The sequence below is a fragment of the Ruditapes philippinarum genome, unplaced genomic scaffold (genome assembly GCF_026571515.1).
Source record: "Ruditapes philippinarum isolate M1 unplaced genomic scaffold, ASM2657151v2 ctg285_1_1_1_1, whole genome shotgun sequence".
NCBI lineage: Eukaryota > Metazoa > Mollusca > Bivalvia > Venerida > Veneridae > Ruditapes > Ruditapes philippinarum.
In genome coordinates this window covers 404,767-427,085 of record NW_026858036.1, presented here as the reverse complement: position 1 = coordinate 427,085, position 22,319 = coordinate 404,767, and the positions used below count along the sequence as shown (strand labels likewise).

At 33.8% G+C, this 22,319-nt stretch overlaps 1 protein-coding gene across 1 annotated transcript; it reads right to left on the bottom strand.

Annotated features, from left to right (window-relative positions):
- Nucleotides 1–2,445: 2,445 nt before the first annotated feature.
- LOC132751904 (uncharacterized) lies at nt 2,446–17,089 on the bottom strand. The gene is made up of 14 exons (XM_060742117.1): nt 17,005–17,089; nt 16,705–16,817; nt 15,552–15,736; nt 15,014–15,157; nt 14,467–14,603; nt 13,917–14,145; nt 13,417–13,558; nt 11,964–12,214; nt 9,671–9,919; nt 6,188–6,421; nt 5,262–5,618; nt 4,815–4,956; nt 4,149–4,399; nt 2,446–2,603 (listed from the first exon to the last, which is right to left on the bottom strand). Exons 2-14 carry the CDS (start codon nt 16,797–16,799, stop codon nt 2,446–2,448), a joined length of 2,574 nt encoding a protein of 857 aa, XP_060598100.1. The 5' UTR covers nt 16,800–16,817; nt 17,005–17,089.
- Nucleotides 17,090–22,319: the final 5,230 nt, after the last annotated feature.

The following is a 22,319-nucleotide window of genomic DNA, read 5'->3' as shown; positions in this document are numbered from 1 at the left end:
TTATTGAATCCACAGAAGGAATGCAATCTGATATGGAAATTTATGTTTTATTGCATTTTTATATATGGTGTTACTTAATGTGTTGGCCACACAAGCTGATACATTATAATTAAACCTTTTAACAAAAACAGTATGAAGTTGTAAAATTTTTGTATAGATTACGTATGCGGTAATCGCGCTACTTTATTTAAATGAATTTGTAGTACATTTTGTTTGTAAGAAATGCGAAATTGTATGAGCTACTTGTTCTCCAGCTTAGTTTGAGTACAGAAGTTAAAAACGTATAACGTGGGTTGTTAAAACGTTCATAAGTCATTAGCATTTATTTACAGAAAATTGATATCTACATACGATTGATAATTGTTTCTTACACACGTTTAATTGAACGTCATTGCTACATATGTAAATAGTCGTACAAATTGATTCGTATTAATATCACGAAATCTTAAATCAGTAATCTAAAAATAGATCTAAATAAGTAAATAAATAACTTATGTTTCCGGCATTCCAAGGCTTGTAACTCTACTGATTCGTTATTTGTAGATATATAGCTAAGGCGTAACAATGTCGATTAAAATTACTATTAAACGAACCGAGATGTGGTTTGCAGGTGTTTAAGTATTTCATGTATTTTTATTTTCATCACGTTATATTTAAAAAAAATATTTTATACATATTTTTATTACTTACAATGAATTATGGTTAAAACAGTTAGAAACAAGATTTATTTAATAAACAAAGATAACATGTCAGCGTTAATGTTGACTGTCACTGTCCAATTTTGTTTTTCTGTCAACATCATTCAATTTCATGAGTTGGCCCACATTATGGTCACTCAACTTCTTTTTAAATATATTAGTCCTTATGCCGGCTTCTTCGTTTAGAGACCAAACATGAATAATGTTGGATGATGCAGTTTATTTGTTTCATTAACAAGAGATGATAGAAATTAAATGTCAAGCAGCCACAGAATATGCAACTATGTTAATACACATTGATTACGGGTACTTTTTGACAAGGACTCTGTTCAGTTATGATAACGTAACATTTTTTACCAGGTTTTCAATTTTGAAAATCCTGGTTATTAGATTGGGGTATGGCGGGCGGATGGGCGGATGGGCGGCTGGGCGGATGGGCGGGCGGGCGTCAAACGAAATTGTGTCCGCTCTGTAACTCTTCAACCCTTTGAAGAATTTTGATGAAACTTCAGACAAATGTTTACCACATCAAGATGACGTGCAGAACGCATGTTCCGCATGGCTGGCTCCAAGGTCAAGGTCACAGTGACATTAACATTGAAAATCCTGTCCGCTCTGTAACTCTTCAACCCTTTGAAGAATTTTGATGAAACTTCAGACAAATGTTTACCACATCAAGATGACGTGCAGAACGCATGTTCCGCATGGCTGGCTCCAAGGTCAAGGTCACAGTGACATTAACATTGAAAATCCTGTTTACATGATTTTAACTTGATTTGGCAGTCAAAGGTCATATCATCTTTTTTTAAATTATTCTCATTTTTAACCAGGTTTTCCGAAGGAAAAAACTGGTTATTAGATTGAGGTATGTCGGCGGGCGGGCGGGCGGATGGGCGGGCGTAAACAATTTCTTCTGTGCGCAACTCCTCCTACATTTCTCAATGGATTTTGACGAAACTTTCACAGAAGCTTTGTCATCAAGTGCCCTGGCGCATATTGTCGGGGTTTTATGATTGGATAATATTTGACCTAATTATGGCCCTTTGTTTTTTTTCCTTATATAGAATATATAGTGAACAATTTCTTCTTTGCGCAACTCCTCCTACATTTCTCAACGGATTTTGACCAAACTTTCACACAAGCTTTGTAATTAAGTGCCCTTGCACATAATGTCAGGGTTTTGTGATTGGATAATATTTGACCTAATTATGGCCCTTTGTTTTTTTTTCTTATACAGAATATATAGTGAACAATTCTTCTGTGCGCAACTCCTCCTACATTTCTCAACGTATTTTGACCAAACTTTCACAGAAGCTTTGTTATCAAGTGCCCTGGCGCATATTGTCGGGATTTTGTGATTGAATAATATTTGACCTAATTATGGCCCTTTGTTTTTTTTCCTTATACAGAATATATAATGAACAATTTCTTCTATGCTCAACTCCTACATTTCTCAATGGATTTTGTTCTAACTTTCACAGAAGCTTTTCATCAAGTGCCCTGGTTATAGTGTCGGGGTTTTGTGATTGGATAATTTTTTACCTAATTATGGCCCTTTGTTTCTTTCACCTAAACAGAATATATAGTGAACAATTCTTCTGTGTGCAATTCCTCCTACATTATTCATGATTTACGTTGCACATAGTTACATTCTTTGTTGCTTGTATTTGTATTTCAACTTCAACATATTTATCTACAATGGTGATAATTGAAAACCTGGTTTCATGGCATTGCCATGTTTCTTGTTTTATTTGACCTCGATTTCTCTTTTCCTCGAACTGGATTGCTCACTTCTTTTCCTTAAAATACAAGCAATTATAAATGATGTTGCGCTGATAAAAATGCTTCCAGTGACAGCGATATAAAACACAACGTCGTATACTCCAAACATGTCCTTCGTAAACCCTGAAATTGTAATCGTTTGTCAATTTATTTAACCATTTACTGTTTGATTAAAGATTAAGCATATTACCCATTGTTTGAATTTCAGTTTAATTTCTGCAAATCAATTTTCAATATATATCAGGCATATGATGTAGTCCAACATAGACATATACTGGGAATAATGATTTTATTTGTGCTAGCTTTAAGAAAACGATAGCAGACACATTATTAGCGAGCTTGCTCAAACCCACATTTTAGCTGAAGATGTTTCTGTTGTCACATGGAAAGGAAATAATTGTTATACAGTTTGATTCCAATCATCTGCATATATGTCTAGAGGTAACTATAGCTAATGCATTTAAGCGACACGTATCATACTTGACATTTCAAAATGAATAAGAAGATATCCATTCTGCATCCTTCAATAGCATTTGTTTGTACATCTACAAACAATAAGGGTATTATAATAAGTACAATAAGCATATGGTTCAAATCGCTGGTGTTTCATATTAAATACTTGTATGATTTTTCTCATGTTACATCATCCCCAGGTCATTCATCGGGCGATGGTTTGGCAGAAACCATTGTCAAAACTATCAAAAATATGTTATCAAAATCAAATCAAGCAGGAAAAGATCCTTATCTTGCGATGCTGGAATATCGCAATGCCCCATTAGCCTCTGGAAAATCTCCAGCACAGCTGCTTATGAGCAGATAGTTAAGGTCAACATTGTCATTAACGTCAGAGCAACTTGATCCCAAAGTGCCTGACAAGCACAGCTGCTTATGAGCAGATAGTTCAGGTCAACATTGTCATTAACGTCAGAGCAACTTGATCCCAAAGTTCCTGACACACAAGTCATCAGAGACAGCATGTTTAATGCTAAACAAAGGTCAAATATTATAATGACATGTCAACTAAAACCCTCAAACCTCTAGAAATTGGAAGTGTTAGAATTAGGCTAGGGAAATGTTGGTAACCAGCAGAAGTTATACATAAAGTTCATGACAGATCTTATGATGTTAGAACAAAAGATGGTGCAATATATAGACGAAATAGATTCCATCTAGTAAAATCAAATGAACAACCATTTTCTGAATCTGTGAACAGAGAGGGCGGGTCCGTGGCCGAATGGTTAAGGTCGTTGACTTCAAACCACTTGCCCCTCACCGCTGTGGGTTCGAATCCCGACAGGGACATTGGATTCTTTCATGTGAGGAAGCTATCCAGCTAGCTTACGGAACGTCGGTGGTTCTACTCAAGTGCTCGTTCGTGCCTGAAATAGTGCACGGAAGGGCACCTGAGGTCTTCCTGCACCAGTAAAGCTGGAACGTCGCGATATGACCTAAACTGTGTCGATGTGACGAAAACCCAAATAAAAAAACACAAAAAAAACACTAGCATTGCTAATACATGTAGTGTAAGTGAACTTTAATTGATCATTGTATTATCAGTCATGGAAAGGTTTGTCGAAAATATTATTTAAAAGAAAAATAGTGTAGTTATTAATGCTTGATTTGCCAAATGATATAATAATAGGAAGAACTCCTTGTAATCATTCATACCTCCTAACAAAGGCCCAAACACATCACCAAGTCCACACATCATATTTATCCTTGCCATAGTGTATGGATACCTGTCGGGCCCGGATGCCTCGAAGACAATGGCCGGAAGTTGTGACGAGATAATAGCAAAGAGAACACCATATAAGAGACATGACACAGCGAGGCCCCAAAACTCATTTAAATTAATGATGATCCCATGTAGGCTTGCAGTGAAAATATACAGATATACCCAGTGGTAAACGGTCGGCCATCTGGAAATACAAGGTTCAGTTCAAATTATTGATTTGATGTTTATGTAATGTATATGATAACCTAATTACAATCAACAAAAACTTTAGTAATTTATATAAAGTCATTCGTACTGAACAAATACAGCGTTAACATTTTGTGCAAAATCAGTAGATGATGTTGACTTTATAACACACAGGACTAAACGGTCTTAATTTGTAATATAATTTAATTACAACTACAAAGTGTTGCAATTCTACAGTAAATGTGCAATTTCTTTTGTACTTTCGATGTACATGAACCAGCAGTTATTGTTTTCATTCAAGTGTATGAAAATATGACTTAAAGACCTTAAAATTGCCCTAGCATGTGATGTTACAGAAGTGGAACCCTGCAACCGTCATATTAACTTATGACAGAACTTTATGTAACTTTTACCTTATTTTATATTGCAACAATGCTCCAACAAATCGTCCAATAAAGCTTCCTATTCCTAGAACAGATACCAGTAAAGAGCCAGACTCACGGGTAAACCCCCGAGAAACCATATGATCCACAATAAACCAGGATTCTACGTTAACTAAAATCATTGTTTTACAAATAAGTATAAATTTATCAAACAGTTATTAGAGAATCAATATGCAATTTATGTAGCCATGACTGGTTAAGCAGTTGATTCGTTTTTTGCGTATATATTTATCTGATACTGGTAACTTCCTTGTTTTTATTAAATAACAGAAATTACGCTAGTTTTAAAAATATATAAATGTATGTGCTTCTTCAGTTAGAAGCAAACAAACATAATAGTTTTAATGTTATTTTCATAATAACGTTTTAAGACTCGTAACCATCAGACGAATCACATAGCATACTTCCTTTACCTACATGTCAGAAATAAAACAAAACTGTTCATCATCAGAATCCAGATAACAATGTCCTTTGTCAATGTTGTATCACAGCATTTATTGGAGTTTGTTTTGTTTGCTTCTTCTGCAGTGTCAAGAAAACCCCTTGAGCAATGTATCAAAAGTCCAAATGGAACATAATAAAGTGAAACCCCAGAGACAAGAATAAATGCACCAGACCAGGAATATTGTGATATGAAACGCTCGTATAACAACGGGATAACGAATTGTCCGATGCTGTGTCCACTTGTTAGGATGATAAGATAAAGGCTGGCATCTGGAAACATGGCGCTTGTTGTTATAAATGCTGACAGAAATGTAATGGACATTGCTGAACCTGTAGCAAAAAGGTTTTAATTGTATTAACACAGGGTCTTTGCCCTGTCCTGTTTTTGTTTGGGGTCCGCCTGGGCTTCTTGCCACTGGTTCTTGTTGCTGGGTCATATGGGGGTTGCGTTCATTGAACGCCGCCTTTCCTTGTTGATCTTGTTTATCATATTTTGTGGTTAATTAAGGTCGCAATAAACAAACTATATTGCACACTCTCAGAAATTTATTCGAGTTTGCTTCTTAAAGCATAAGTTAAACACATATTAAGGAATCGCAGCTAAATAAAAGATACGATTTTTTTTATCCGAAAGGCTTATAAACAATTCGCCATCTGCGGATGTTTCAAAATTCAAAATTGTACCAGTTAATGTTAAATGTTAAATTCTGCTTAAGCCGGTGCTAGGGGGCGTGGACGGTAGTTTGCACTCGACAGTACCGTCCATAAACAGGCTCAGTCAAACCGAGCCTGCAACATTTTCAAATTTGCCGTGTTGGGCTTTCTTTAGGGAATCTTTTTTTCTCGTTTTGTAATTTTGCTAACAAAATAAGATCATTTGTTTCTACAAACATGTTTACCTGTTATAACTCCAGTACAAATTATAATGTGTGCAAGACTTTTAGCAAATGCACTGCCAAATAAGCCAATACTGCTAACAATACCCCCGAGTACAATACTTTTGCCAGGTCCTAATTTCGTTATCATTCCAGAGAAGAGTATACCTGTAAGGGAAAAAGCGACATATAATTCAATACAACCGTTCAGCTTATTTGACATTTGATTTAAACGTGCAAACAAATACATGTAAGACACTATTAAGCGTCAGGAAGTAACAACTTTCACTTTGTTCAGTATTATTTTATTAGTAAACCTTTGTACGAACATATGTACATGTGTGTCAGCAAGGTAGTTGTTTGTAAATTATTTTTTATATAAATACTGAGCAAAGAAATAAGAGACCGCTGTTGGCTTGTAAGTTCTGCTTTTTCAGCATGCAATGAATTATTTTAGCAAAAGTGATATGATTTTAAGTTAAAAGTTTTTCTTATCTTCTAAACATTTTATTTTATTATTTTATTATTCCAACAATGTACCTACTGATAGATGGTTTGTGTGTAAATACTTAACACTTAACGTTGCAAGTCCCATATTAAGGCTCTGAATCAAGGCAGCATCTGCTCTTTTAGCATCGAAGACTACGATCAATTCTGCAAACATTACACTTAAACCATATCCTATACCGCTTGTTAAAACTAGCTGTCCCATACAAGCTGTCATTACAGCAGCCTTTCTCGTCCTTGATGCAAATGTTGATATTCTAAATGGTGACAATAAATTGATAAAACAAGAGCACCGCTAGGCGGAGCATTATATGCCCGAAAGTGTTTTTTTAGTAAGGATGAAGCATTTGTAAGATATTACATAAATTAAATAAATTACCTCCTTCAAATAGCAATCCTCCTATAAAGTTTGAATATTGTAGCCAAATGGAACTTAAGTTATGCTCTGTAAACTGTTTTCAGTTTTGAGGTAATAGCAACCTTGACCTTTGACCTTATGACCCAAAAATCAACAGGGGTGTTCTACCCAATATGGACAATCATCCTATGAAATTTGAACACTTTAGGCCAAATAGAAATTAAGTTATGTTCTGGAAACTGTTTTCAGTTTTAAAGTAATAGTGACCTTTGACCTTGTGATCCCAAAATCAATAGAGGTGTTCTACCCAATTTGGACAATCATCCTATGAAGTTTGAAAATTGTGGGCCAAATAGACCTTAAATTATGCTCCAGAAACTGTGGTCAGTTTTAAAGTAATAGTGACCTTGACCTTTGACCTTGTGACCCCAAAATCAATAGGGGTCTTCTACCCAATATGGACAATCATCCTGTATAGTTTGAACACTGTGGACCAAATGGAACTTAAGTTATGCTTCGGAAACTGTTTTTAGTTTAAAGGTCATAGTGACCTTGACCTTTGACCTTGTGACCCCAAAATCAATAGGGGTCTTCTACCCAACATGGACAATCATCCTATGAAGTTTGAATATTGTGGGCCAAATGAAACTTAAGTTATGCTCCGGAAACCAAATTGCTAACGGACGGACGGACAGACGGACGGATTGATAGACAGACGGACGGACGGACGGACGCCAGGGGGTATAACATAATATGCCAGAAAATTTTTCGGGCATATAAAAATACAATTATCCGCATGTTTTGAAAGCATATGTATATCATTTGTTAAAGAGACGAAATTTTGATTTATACAATTTACTACGTACGTCGGTGATTCTGTCTTTGTTTAAAGCCGTGAGCGACGCAACACAATGAATATTATGTGTATTAAGCATTTAAATAATAATACGTAAAGAAAAAAAACAACAACAAGAAAAACAAGATAAGTTTTCAGCAGGCAACTTAATTATAAAGTCTAAAGTGTTGTCAAGATGTCACTAATTGACTTTACCTGTATTTGTTCAGGAGTATTTCTGATTCACTGTTCTTCGTCATGTTATAATGAATGTTGTTTCTCTACAACCTCCTAGCGTTTATAGACCTTGTTACAATGATAAAAGAATCATCAGATCACGTTTGAAAGTTCATAGACATTTGTCAGCTAAATTTAAACTGGTAAACCATAGGACCTTACGGGCATTGACTAATCCGATTATATCAAATATATCTAGAACAATTGCAATAGAAAGCTTTGTAGACATCGTGTCAGTGAAGTGCTAGAAAGTGATATATTTTAACAGAATGTGTTTTTTTTTAAATGTGAACTAGTTACATATTGTGACTTACTTATTTAAGAGATAATGATCCTTAACATTATCTAAAAGATACTATGTATACTCATGATGCTCTTTTAACACAACATATCTTGTTGTACCTATTTGTACAATACACCATATGTTACTTAATCGACCAATTAAAACAACTTACTTGCTGCTGCAATTCACACCGAGGTCCAAAAATGATTAAGCTGTGTTTCTAAGGCGTAGTTATAATTGATGTACGCCACTTGAGTGTGTAAAAAGTCGGAACAACGCAGTTAGTACAAAGGTTCACGTGACAAGAATATTAAACATAACTTAATATACTATACCATGTATACAGAATGTACTAAATGATACTGACCCTGCTTTACTTGTGTGCATGTATTAGACATTTAGTGATGTACTAATTTGTAAACTGTGTCAGATAGAACATGGATTGTAAAAGTCAAACTCTTTTAACTGGGTATTACAGGTTGGACCGCATTGTCAAGTATATCGTTTTCACATATTTTGTTTCAAAGATTTTGTTTGAATCATTTCTTTCGAAACATAATTTAATTTTGAACATAACTGGGGGAGATTTATGATTTTTATTCTTAGTCTTGTTATTTTCCTGATGAATAGAGAGAGATTCACGACGTAAGACAGTGACATAGCTATGTTATAACTAAGCATCCAGTAAAGTGACAATTATGCATGTAAGAATATGTTAAGTTGGAGCATGTAAATGCATCAGTTAATAATGAAATATGAAAAACAAGATCATCATGAAACCTATTTAATAAAAAGCACATTGGTACATTATCTTTGAGATAAAATACTTACGTCCATTGAATGTGTGGTTTCAATTGTCTATGCTGTGTAACTGTAGTCCATAACAAGATACCTTTCGATATTAACACGTTGAGTTTATACAGAGTTTACTAACACTCCCTTCTATCCGGCTTTTGAAACCAACTAGTACTGAGCAATTAGACGGACGAAAAGTTTCTTGCTCATTACCCTCATTTGACTTTTTATCAGGTGTTATATAAAGGTAGAATTCAGCATTAACTACAAATCAGAAATGGACCATCACAGCACGACCTTTCTATGTTGACAATGTGTCATCTTTTTAATATCCAGATAAATTATATTAGTAATCAAAAAGTATGGAACATCACTATAATAATATTGGAAATAAGGTATATTTTTAGAATTATAAAAAAGAAGAAAACTAAGTTAGTTATGAACCTAAGAAAAGGTAAATAACTTTTCTACATATATTTGTGTCACAAAATTATTGTGAAACGTTTTTACTTAACAAAGGTTTTGTCTGATTTGACACTTCGTTCATTTCATCTTTTGTAACACTATAACGAATTAGTGTAACATTTTCCACATCTGTATCTATACGCACATGTCTATGAAGTGTTCCTGCTTTCCGCATACAGAAAATAATTCCAAGTGTCGCTATGGAAACATAGCAACTTGCACCGATGGCAATGTAGAACAACATGTCATATGTTCCCAACTCATCCTTTATTACACCTGAAAATAAGTAAAACAATTTCAAAACACAATAATACATACTTATATTTATGTTGTTACTTCACAATATTCACATACACAAAGCAAAAAAAAATAACGATATCACAATATTGCACAAACAAAAACAATGTCAACAACAAAAAATGTACTTATATGGCTGTAACGGGTAACTTTATAACAAGAAAAAGAAAGAAAACATTAAAAAGAAACAAAATAAGTTCGCAGGATTTTTTCATTGGTCATTTTAAAATTACAAACGGAAATCGGGGAATCTCATTTGCCATTCTTAACTAAAAGGTAAAGTATAGTTCTGGCCATTCTAAAATAAAATGTAAAGGATAGTTCTTGTCATTCTGAAATATAATTTTAAAGCTAGTTCTAAAATAAAAGGTAAAGGATAGTTCTTGTCAATACAAACTAAAATGTAAAGGAATGTACAGGATAGTTCTTTAACTTTCTAGTTAAGGTAGACCATTGCTAATGGGCACTAAAAGGCACTGTAAAATTGACAACATAGGACATAGCATATGCCTTCAATGTCACCTGTAAGCAAAATGTAAATAGAATTTACAGTGTGGTTTAGGAGTTATGGATATATTTTTGAACTAAAACTTTGCTGTTCGAAGGTGTATTTTTTTAAGAAATTATGTACTCTAAAGAAGCTATATTTGCTATTAAATTTGGCATTATTTCGCATATAAATACCTACAATAATTATGTTAAATTAAAATCAAACACTTGCCCTCCCATAAGGGATGTGAGAGATACATAAATAATGGTAAAAACAAAAAAAGAAATAACAAAAACATTGCCTCTTCAGGGCGTTGAACCCAGGCTCCTCAATTTCAATGCAGTTGACAAGTGATTCTAGCCTATTTGAATACTCGTCAAAGTTGAGGTAATGCATTTGCAATGCTCTATCATAAATTCCTGAGAATATTTAAGTTCTGATTAACCATAATTCCTCCCACAAAACATTACTGCGTTTAGATCTCATTACATTTTCTAGTGAACATTCTATTTTAGATACGATTTTACTAAGTGAATTTTCACATTCAAGAACGTTCTGAGTTATTTCCAGAATAACGAGACCACTAATAACGTTTACGTTCCTGTAAAATATGATAAACAAGATCGACAAGAAAAGGCGGCGTTCAATGAACGCAGCCCCACCCGACCCAGTAACAAGCGCCAGTGGCAAGGAGCCCAGGAGGACCCCAAACAAAAACAGGACAGGGCATAAGGCAGAGCACGGGCAGGCGAATCACTACATAAGAATAAATAATTAGTAACTGATAAGGAACTAAAAGAAAACAAATAAATGATAGAATATTAGGCCAATAAAGTCAAAAGGCACAGGGGAAGGGGACATGAGACCCGGGGAAGGGGGGGGGGGGGGGATAAATAAAATAAATAAAAACTAGGGGCAAAGGGGAAGATACTTACCGTAGACGAGAAACAACAAGAGACACAAAAGTGTCACCATAACAGTATAAAACAACATAGACATACATCTGAGGAACATAGAGGGGCGCCGCCTTGGAACGGTCAGCAGCATAAATACTAAGTTTACTTTATACACATGAACATATCCAAAAACACACCAATCAGGTATCCTAAATTTATGATGTTTAATAAGTGCCCAAAAAGTGTATTATATATGATGACTGGTGTGTTCATTTGGTATAATATTTTTGATTTGCAAATATATTTCTGCATATTAATCCATATTAATCAAGGATTTATAGATATAATTGCCTGTAGACTGCGCAGATGTTGTTGTTAGAAATTGAGCTCATTTACTAAGACACGACATATTCATTTAGGAATACATACATCTAATAGTGATCCATTGTTTTAAGATCAAATACTTCATTGTTTATTCTGTCAAATTAAATAAATATGATCTAAATCTTAGCATTAACATATAAGTATTAACAAGGTTTACTTCGGGCAAGTATCTTTTTTAAAGTTTTTTGTTTGTTGTTTTTTTGTGTGTTTTTTTAAGGATAAAAGTCTGAAAGAAAAAGCGCGTATAATTTACCTCCTATTAGACCACCAAAAAAGTTCCCCAAACCGTACATAAGGTTCATTAATGCTATCCCCTTTGGGTACCGCTCCAGACCGGAAGCTTCAAACATTATGGCTGGTTCCTGTGCCACTGTTATACCAAACGATATACCGTAAAGTAGGTTGGCTCCGAAAAGCGGCCAATAATCGTAGAAGCTCACAACTAAGAAATGGCTGACGGCAACTATTGGTGCTAGGTAAACCCAGTGATACACAGTTGGAACTCTGTTGAAAAAAGGAATTATATCCATGAGGTACTAAACATCCAAAAACTTAATGTCCATGCTCTATCAAAAAGCAGGTTTATTTATAAAAGAATAAATTGTGAGAAAGTGGCAACTTTCGTGATAAAGTGTAACTTTTCTATACTTAGACTTAAAATCCCGATGTACGACTTACTTTTGCTTGTGTCCCTTGTTGTTTTCTCGTCTACGGTAAGTATCTTCCCCATTGCCTCTAGTTTTTATTTCTTTGATTAACCCCCCCCCCCCCTTCCCCCGGTCTTCTGTCCCTTTCCCCTTTGTGGGCCTATTATTATTTTCTTTGAATTCCTAATCAGTTACAAATTATTTATCATTTAATGATTAACGTGTCGTTGCCCTGTCCTTTTTATGTTTGGGGTCCGCCTGGGCTCCTTGCCGTTGGTTCTTGTTGCTGGGTCATATGGGGGTTGCGTTCATTGAACGCCGCCTTTCCCTGTTGATCTTGTTTTTCATATTTTACTGTTGTGATTGTGGTATTTTAGTTCTTTCGTTTCGGCTATTTTCTTGTTTTGTGATTCCAGTATTCCTTACTTAAATACTGTTAAATCACCCTAATGATATGTGGCCTGCTTTTTTAACTAGTCTTTTGACGTCTTATCTGTGATATACAGGCTTCATAACCTCTTACCCCTTTCAAAATTCCATTTTATTTAGTTCCGCCCATTGTTTTCTCGTTTGAGGCACACGCATTATTTTTACTTGGGGACCATATGCCGCTTTTCATGGAATGACACTTTCTTGTCACATTGAAGGTTCCATGATAACCACCATATGAACACATCTGCGGATGTTTCAAAGTTCAAAATTGTACCAGGTCATGTTAAATGTTGAATTCTGCTTAAGCCGGTGTTAGTGGGCGTGGATGGTAGTTTGCACTTGACAGTACCGTCCATGAAACAATCTCAATCTAACCGAGCCTGCAACATTTTTAATTTTGCCGTGTCGGGCTCTCTTTAGGGATTCTTATTTTCTCTATTTTACATTTGCCAATACTTTAGTCCTTAATTGAGTAAAGATTATAAAATAAATAACTAATTAAGATATAAAGCTGTTCAAAAATATATGTAAATAATTATGTATGGGCACGTATAATGTATTTTGTAAACATTAATATATCGGGTAAAGTTAAAAAGTATAAATTGTTTTGTATATTAAATCTCTTACTTGCAAAACAGTCGCAAAACAGCCCCTATGCCCCTGCCAAGAAAATTAGCAAATCCTGTCAGGGAAACAAACAGGGAACCAATTTCTCTTTCATATCCCCGGATTACCATAAGGTCTACCAGGAACCAGGCTTCGATCGGACCTTAAAGAAGTAAATTCATAGTTACGGTTAAGAAACAGTACTACCTACGGTCTTTAAACATCTTTCATTTATGTATTTAAGTTATGTGATGTACCATTTTTGTTTGGGACCGATTGTTGACATTTGGAGCATTGTGTACATTTTCTTTTTACGTGCATCCATTATTAGTTTACGAAAGACAGTGTTTTGTTCATTATGCTTTAGTACAAAATGAAAATAAACGCACACTCTCCTTTTTGTCTACAATAATTTGAAGAATAAACAAAAACTGTTGTCATTTCAAAATTTGTATATTTTATTACAAGGAGTTGTTCCTTGGAATAACTGTTTGTTATAGAAATAGTAATTTGTATACTACCTGTGGTCGCTAACAGAAGAACATTTAACAGAGTCATCAAAAGAATGGGGTCTGTCAGTAGTGTCTTGTCACATATTCTGTTACAAAAAGAACTTTCCATATCTTGGTTTTCGCCTTTGTGAAAGAACCCACTGCTACAATGTATGAGAATACCACAGGCGGCACAATTTAACGCTATTCCTGCCAGCAGCATGTAGGCGCCACTCCAATCAAACTCAGTTATAAACACCTGTATATAATAGTCATAATAATGAAGGTATGACCTGCTAATTTTAATACATGCCGGAGATTTTGTTTTAATTGTGAGAAAGAAAAATAAGATTGCATGTATATTGATCTTTTTCTCATTTTTTTGTTTGGAAATCATTCCAAATTTACGCTCAAACAAGCATCATACTACGACAATCAACTGTTCTTGTCTTTCTAGCAAATAATAATGATATATTGAAAATAAAAACAACCATAATGTGCTACCGGATGCGTATCACTGTACTTTATTAAAGATGTACATGAAAACAAAAATTATAAAAGTATAAGCACAGTTACGTACATCAATGACATATGGCATTACAACTTGTCCAAGACTCGAGCCAGTTGTAAGGAACACTAGTGCCACACCAGGGTTTTCATTGAAGATCCAGCTCACTGTTATAAACGAACCTAGGTAACATAGGCTCATACCAATACCTAAAATTGTTAACGTTACGGCCAGTGATGCATTGTATATAACTGTATAATATTAAAGACTCATAATTCCTCATAATGATAGAACTTTACTTTTGTTAACCTGTTACAATGTTTGACGCTGTTTGTCGTCAGTGCATCTGTGCAGTCTGACAGGGCTCTATACTGTTGGCTAACTAACGTTTGATTTTTATCCTGATATATCAAACATTTTGGACATATCCAACAATATCCTTTTTAACAGGTCAATTGCAAACACACTTTTTAAAATAAGACGGCCGTGAATTAAACATTAAAAGTCATCCACGCTATTCGTTACTTGACAAATATTTTACTAATAGGCAAAGATTGTTTTTAATTAAAAAGAAATCAGTAATATATTTGGAGTCTGTTGCTATAAGTCAATAACTTACCTGCAATACCACCAGTAAAGGCAACAATCATTGGCACGTTGATCGCAAAACCACTTACAAGAAACCCAACACAGCCTAAAATAGCTCCACCCGTCACACAACGTCCTGGTCCGGCAATATTGATTAGCCAAGCCCAACACACCCCTTTACAATAACACACGAGACATAATGCATTCAAATAAATGATAAATGAGTTATGTTATACCACAGTATTAGATATAATTAACCTTTACAATATCACAGATAATGATTGTTATAATAAATTGCGTTTATGATATCCTGCAAAATCAGAAAATATTAGCAACATCAGCAAAATAAATAAATAAATAAATCAATCAAAAGAAAAAGGAAAGAAAAATAGAAAGGAAGAAAATATTGCAATACATTTTAATACCGTTATTTTGACAGATCGTTCAACATGTTGTGTAACAAAGTATGTCATGAATAAAATGTATATACCTTTTATTATTATAATAACAATTATGATGATTGTGGTAAGGATTAATTCTTATCTCCATTACTGACAATTTGAACTTACCACCTCCGGTCATTGTACCGAAATATAAACTCTGTATGAGCGCTGCTTCTGACCTAGGTGAGTTAAACACGCGGATAACTTCAACATAGAGGACGCTCAGTCCATAACCAAACCCAACAGTTATAAACTGTAAGACCATGCATGCTGTCATGATAGAATATTTGCGACCTGTCGGCGCCTTCTTACTGAAATTAATAAACGTAATTAAATAATGACATTAATAAAAACCGTTCTATAAACGTTGACGTTATTAATAACCATGCAATTTAAAATGACACCAGAAACGGTGTTTTAATGTTACAAATAATGGAGTGGGTCTAAATCATAATTATATAGTAATTTTATTATGATGTAATCACAAATATCATGGTGTATGCGGTGGTGCTGGTAGTTGTCAATCCGGATCACGGCAGAAAGCCACATTTTATTTACCAGAGCACAGTTCCAGCCACCGCAACGTTTCAAGGCATGTTGTCAATCAGTTTACCAGTACCTGTTGCCTCCACTTTCTCAAGGAACTGACTCTTCTGTACATACCAGAGCAGAGGTACAGTTAAAATGACCATAGAAAAGATTTCATGATCAATCACAACGAGTGACCTGCACTATCCTGGAATTTTCCCGCTTCGCCCGATTCACAGTCCAACGCTCTACCTTTTGAGCTATCCGGACGGTTTAAAAAACAACATTACAATAAAAACGTTATATTTATATGCTTTACGACAAATTTCTCAAATCAGAATTACGAGTGTATATACAGTTTCTGCTGAACCATTAAAATAATATTCGCTATTACACGGTTATCTTAATTGCAGGTAGAACATCACAAAAAAAGTACTAAATTCAATATAAACTTATTGTTCGTCACAGATATCTAATAAATAAAAAGGCACCTGTCCACATATCGAAAAAACAACAGCAACAAAAACAAGGACGTTCCAAGTCGAAAATTGAAAATGTTGCAGGTCCTGTTTTAGTTATATCATCTAACAATAGCAATGCTGATATTTGTATAACAACACACATTTGGACATTTAGACCTTTCAAAACGTTAAAGGCAAAAAAAAAACAATAAAAAAAAAAAAAAAAACGATTTAACAAATCAAGCTATGTGTTGCCTTTTTATGAAGAAAAGCCGGACGAGTATACTTACGGATGTAGAGATAATGTCCCTTTACCGGACACGTTAGTTTCTTTTTCAGAAATAAGAGGTTCATGTTCGTTAGTCTCGGGCACGATCGACGGCATTTATTTCTTCCGAGATACCTGGAATACATACAAAAATATATCTTTAAATCTCACCAAAAGCGCTAATTACAAGGTAATGATAATCCATTTTATGATTATGAATATTGAATGTATTGTAAACGCGATATTTAACCATTCCGTTAATCCATCAAATCAACAACTGTATATATTATTAATATAATCATCATCTAAAACACAAACCCACCAAATCAAAAACAAACACGAAATCATTAAAATAAAAGATACTAATTTTCATTCGTTTTTCAGTGTATATTATATATCAATGAAAATATATACATGATACATCTTAAGTTACAGGGAAAATATATTAATATTCAGAGCATGTAGTAAATGGGGCTACAGAATCGGGATTCATTTCTAAAATCAAATTAAACAAAGCAAATATATTTTAATTTATTGGTTTCGTTTAATCTAAATTAATAGTATTTATATTAAAGTTATATAATAAATCCCAATTAGAATAAGAACAGTAATTTATTGCAGTATGTATTTATTATCCCGATTCGTTACATGTTATAAAGTACCGACATTTATGAGTGCACATAGACGAAGTTCTCTTTGCATAATATTAGATTAATTTAACATGACGAGGTGTGGTAAAAGCCATCTAATTTTTCTTTATTCACCGTATAACCAATTGCATATTTGAATGCCATGTTGCGTCGCTGACCTGTTTCAAATCTATACAACGGGGTTTCCATGTTACAAAGTCATGATATACGTAGTGTTCCACCGTACTATTGTTGAAGTGATTATTTTCGGTACGTTCTTGCATGAAAAAAAATCAGACAAACAATAATAAGACATAAATCATGATTTTTAATAGCAAAAACAAGTATATTACATATTGTTGCTTGTGATTATTTTATCATAGAATAAGGTTTGATGGTGAAAACAGATACATAACCTTGTCTTACAAGTGGGCTAATGTAAAAGTTCAAGAAAAGTCATCACCATACACTACGAAAATAATATCATGGCAATAAGGCTTTGTTTGTTTATATAAACATAACACCAAGTGGTATTGTTGTTAACATGACATGTGATTATTTACTCTGTTTTACGTGGTTTTCTCCGTGTTAATTTTCAAATATCTTTTTTTCTTATTATTATTTTTCTTATTATTACGAATGCCGTAGCCTTGCATCTAACACTACCGTCCATGAACAGGATCAATCAGCATTTAAAAAATCCTAACAGCGTGACATAAGCGACCTTCGACATTTAGTGCTTTAAATAAACTTGAAGGTTTAATTGAATCATTCAAGGTAATTCTATGACTAACTGACCATGAACGCATGAATGCTCATTGACAAGGTTTTAGTAATAAAGAAGAAGTCTTGTTTGTTTGTTTGATTTGGGTTTAACGTCACACCGACACAGTATAGGTCATTCAGCTTTACTGGTGGAGGAAGACCTCAGGTGCCCCTCCGTGCATTTTTTCAGGCATGAACAGGCACCTGAGTAGAACCACCGACGATGTAAGCTAGCTGGATAGCTTCCTTACATGAAAGAATCGAACCCACAGCGGTGAGGGGCAAGTTGTTTGAAGTCAACGACCTTAACCACTCGGCCACGGACGCCCCTGAACGTTAATATAAAACTGTATACATTGTACATGTATTAGTTCCAATAAAAAGTAGCAAGTATGTTGTTGATGCTGTTTTCCTTTATTTATTTATTTTTTACAAAATGTAGTACCTTTGACCAATCAAGTAAATAATAGATAAAGATTTGTAACGATACAAAAACAATTTATTTTAATAGTCAAGGACATAAAATACGACGCCGTAAGTTTAAATGTTTGATAATGAGTCAGCAAGTGTGTTAAAAGAAACAGCATAATTATGTTTCAAGAAATATTTTTGTTTTTACTTAAAGTGTTTAACTTAATTAACTATTTTCATTCAAAATCAGTATCAAAAATCTGGAAAAAGAGTGATTTCTCCGAGACATTAAAAATCATGAAAATAACGCACTTGTTTTAAAGTCAGCAAATTATTATCTCCCCTAATCTCGATTTCAATGCTGGTTTGCAAAATAAAAAAGAAAGAAAAAAAAAGAAAAATGGGACAGCAAGACTAAACGAAAGATAATTATTCAGTCACATAATCCAACAATTTTTTTTTGTACTAAACGTTTGATTAATGCGGTCACACGAAGTGACTTGAGCGAGGTAATAATGCGTTCCACAGCTGGTATATATTGTATGGTTATCAACTGCTTGTGTGGCCAACATATTTAGACAGACCATTTACATTAAGAAAGAAAAGCTGAAAAAACTGAAAGAACGTAAACGAAATCGTGTCGTTATTCGTTTCACATAAAATTTTCAGTTATTTTTATGTAAATGTGTAGTGGTAATTATCTGCAGACAACGTTTTGAAATATATGAAATATAAATTTATGTTTCAAATTTATATAATATATAATTTTGGCGGTAAGGAAAAGAGGCAGTTATGATTATACACTTTATACGGGATGCTAAATGACATTATGTTTATAAAACTCATAAATCGGAAAATTATTATTTCCTTGAATCATTTGTCATCTTGTCACAGTACTTTTTTAATTTCTGTAACAATTGTATAATTAATTGTACACTGCGTTATATATTAAACCAGAGAGTTAACTTTCATATGTTAAAATGAGTTACAGTAGCTACATGTTCGAGTCGCAGTATGTTTTCTTTATTATGATTTACAACATGTATTGACATATCCTTCAAAGTCTATAGTCTGACAATGTAAATGAATCCACATTTTAGTGGCCCAATTTTGTAACGATTCTTTGTTCCAATTTAAAGCTATGATTATAATGGGAGACAGAAACAGATGACTTTAATGATAACACGTATGCTGCTGCAATCGACATGATCCCCGAAACTGCTCTATATAATCTAATGTAGCAAAACATTCCCGTTTACGTGCAAACTCTTCTTGAAATATAATGTTGCCTGTAATAACTTGGCGCGAAGATACAACAACGCGAGTTTTATTTCGGAAATCGTATACAAACACGAAAAGAGTGAAGTGGTGGAAACGGAACACGTTGATATTATCCAACCACATACATATTAGATAACTTCTCTGCGTTGCACCAAGTGACATGTCATGAGGTCGTGACCTCTTGGTTTAATAATGATTAGTTCCATCTGTTGTTCATTTAACAACAAGACATTTACGAGGTATAATGTTTATACAGAAGTTATTGTATTTAAATTTGAGAAATAAGAAGAATATGGAACATGTTGTTGTGTAGCAGTATAGAGATACAAGAAAGCATATTATATAAATTGCAATGTTAACGTATAAAGGGTTTTATTGCGAGTATCTTGTTATCGCTATATTTAAACTACAAGCAGTAGATTTATAGCTTTATACACTTTCAAAAACAATTATCATCTTATAAGCCCCTACCGGTTAAGTCGGAGAGGACTTTTGGATTACCCTCCCTCCGTCTGTCTTTCCGTTCTAAAAAACTGGATCCCGTGATGACTCAAAAAGTACTGAGAATATTTTACCCATTGCAAACTGGAAATTATGTACATCTCTTTTTTCCTATGCTGGAAAATTTTGTTGCTATGACAACAAATAGACTTAAAATATGGCAAATATAGCAATATTTGTGATCACTCAAAAAAGACTGAAAATATTTTTTTATGAAACTTGAAATATGAAAAAAATTGCAGTATGGAGATTATGCTCGTCAAGGTTCACAACTGTAGCACAAACATCATAATATTACTCCCTTGAACTTTTCATGATGTTTTTGTATAACATATATATATTATCATCACCAACATCATATGTGGTAGGGTTGTCACCATAACAACTGTTAGAATGTCACTTGGCGGGGATTCATTTTATTTACACTGTCTCGTTTATAGGAAAATGGTGGGGCTTAGATTGAGGTTTGGTGCACCATTTACTGGTTAAAACTCCTCAGCAGTACTTATGCTGCTGACCGTTCCAAGGCGCGCCCCTCTGTGTTTCTCAGAGGTATGTCTTTGTTGTTTCATACTGTTTTGGTGACACATTTGTTTTTGTCTCTTGTTGTTTTCATGTCTACGGTAAGTATCTTCCCATATTCCCTTAGTTTTATTTCACCTGCCCCCTTCTCCGAATCTCCTATAGCTTCTTTATTTCTTAAGGAATGTACTTCAAGTTTATGATTCTTATTATGACTCAAATCATGCATGCGAAGAATCAATACTTGACTATTTCCAGAAATATGTCCCCTTGAACTGACATTTTTTTTATTTTAGGAATTAACTTTTATTTTCATTTCTTTCAAACTTCAAACCCCAACATCATTATAATATAACAAGGTATATAAATTTAACATCCATATTTCTAGCATTATCTCCCCCGTTAACTTGGAATTTTCCCCTTTCTTCTATAACTCTTATTTTTTCCTGGATTTACTTCAATTTTCAAGTATGTGTTCATTTTAACACATACACCATATGTAATTAGATTTATAAGTCAAACGCCTCGGTTCCCAGTATTATTTTATTATATATTTTCAGTGTTTTCTTCTTTGTTACTATAAATAGTATATATATTTGAAAACTGTTCATCCATTTCATCAACAATGGCATAATAAAAAGTAAATGGTCATGGCCCTTCAGAGTTTTGCTGGTGTTCTAACCGGTAGCGGACTTTTGTATTGCTTGCAATACTATATTACTTACTTGTTTCTGTAGCATTTGAATACAAATCGATTGTTAAGGTATTATAACAAACGCATTTTATATAGGATCGTCCTGTTTATGAACAAATCATTTCTTCCGTTTCTTTTCCCACAATGGCATGACTTGTGTTACATGCGTACCAATATATAAGAAATAAATGGTTATCACATATTAATATATTCAAGGAGCGTTCGTTATAGTGATAATTGTTTGTGCTAGTGAAAAACTTGTTTTTGTTCATTCTTATCACGTAGAATTTTGGGATTGGGTATATGCTCAGAAATAATGTTAGTTTGTATCTTTTCAAGCAATACACGTAATATATCATGTTAATATGTAGAATTTAATAAATCTACGTAAGAAGTACAATTTTGTCTACTTATTCAGTATATTAGAATATATAGTGCAGTTATAGAAGATTGCATTTATTACAAAGAGTGCATAATATTGTTGTAACTGTTAAAGAGATTCCACTGATGATAACTTTCTTTATTTACATGACCAAACCGAAAATATCGATTTCGATTATTTTGTACTATTTGATGTATGTTTTGATCGATAGCTTGAGTTCCGAATTTCAGGAAATTCGCTCATAACGTTTTCCAAGAATTTTCAGTAAAATCATGCAAAAAAACTTAAAGCAGCACAGCACGCCTCCAGATTCATGATAATTTTCATGAATATCTTTAAAATGTATCAAAAAGTAAAGTATTGTTAAATGAGCAAGAAAAGTAATTGTTCACATTGCAAATAGAACTTACAACCCATGTGTTTTACCATGTAGAGGTCAAAATGTGCCAAAA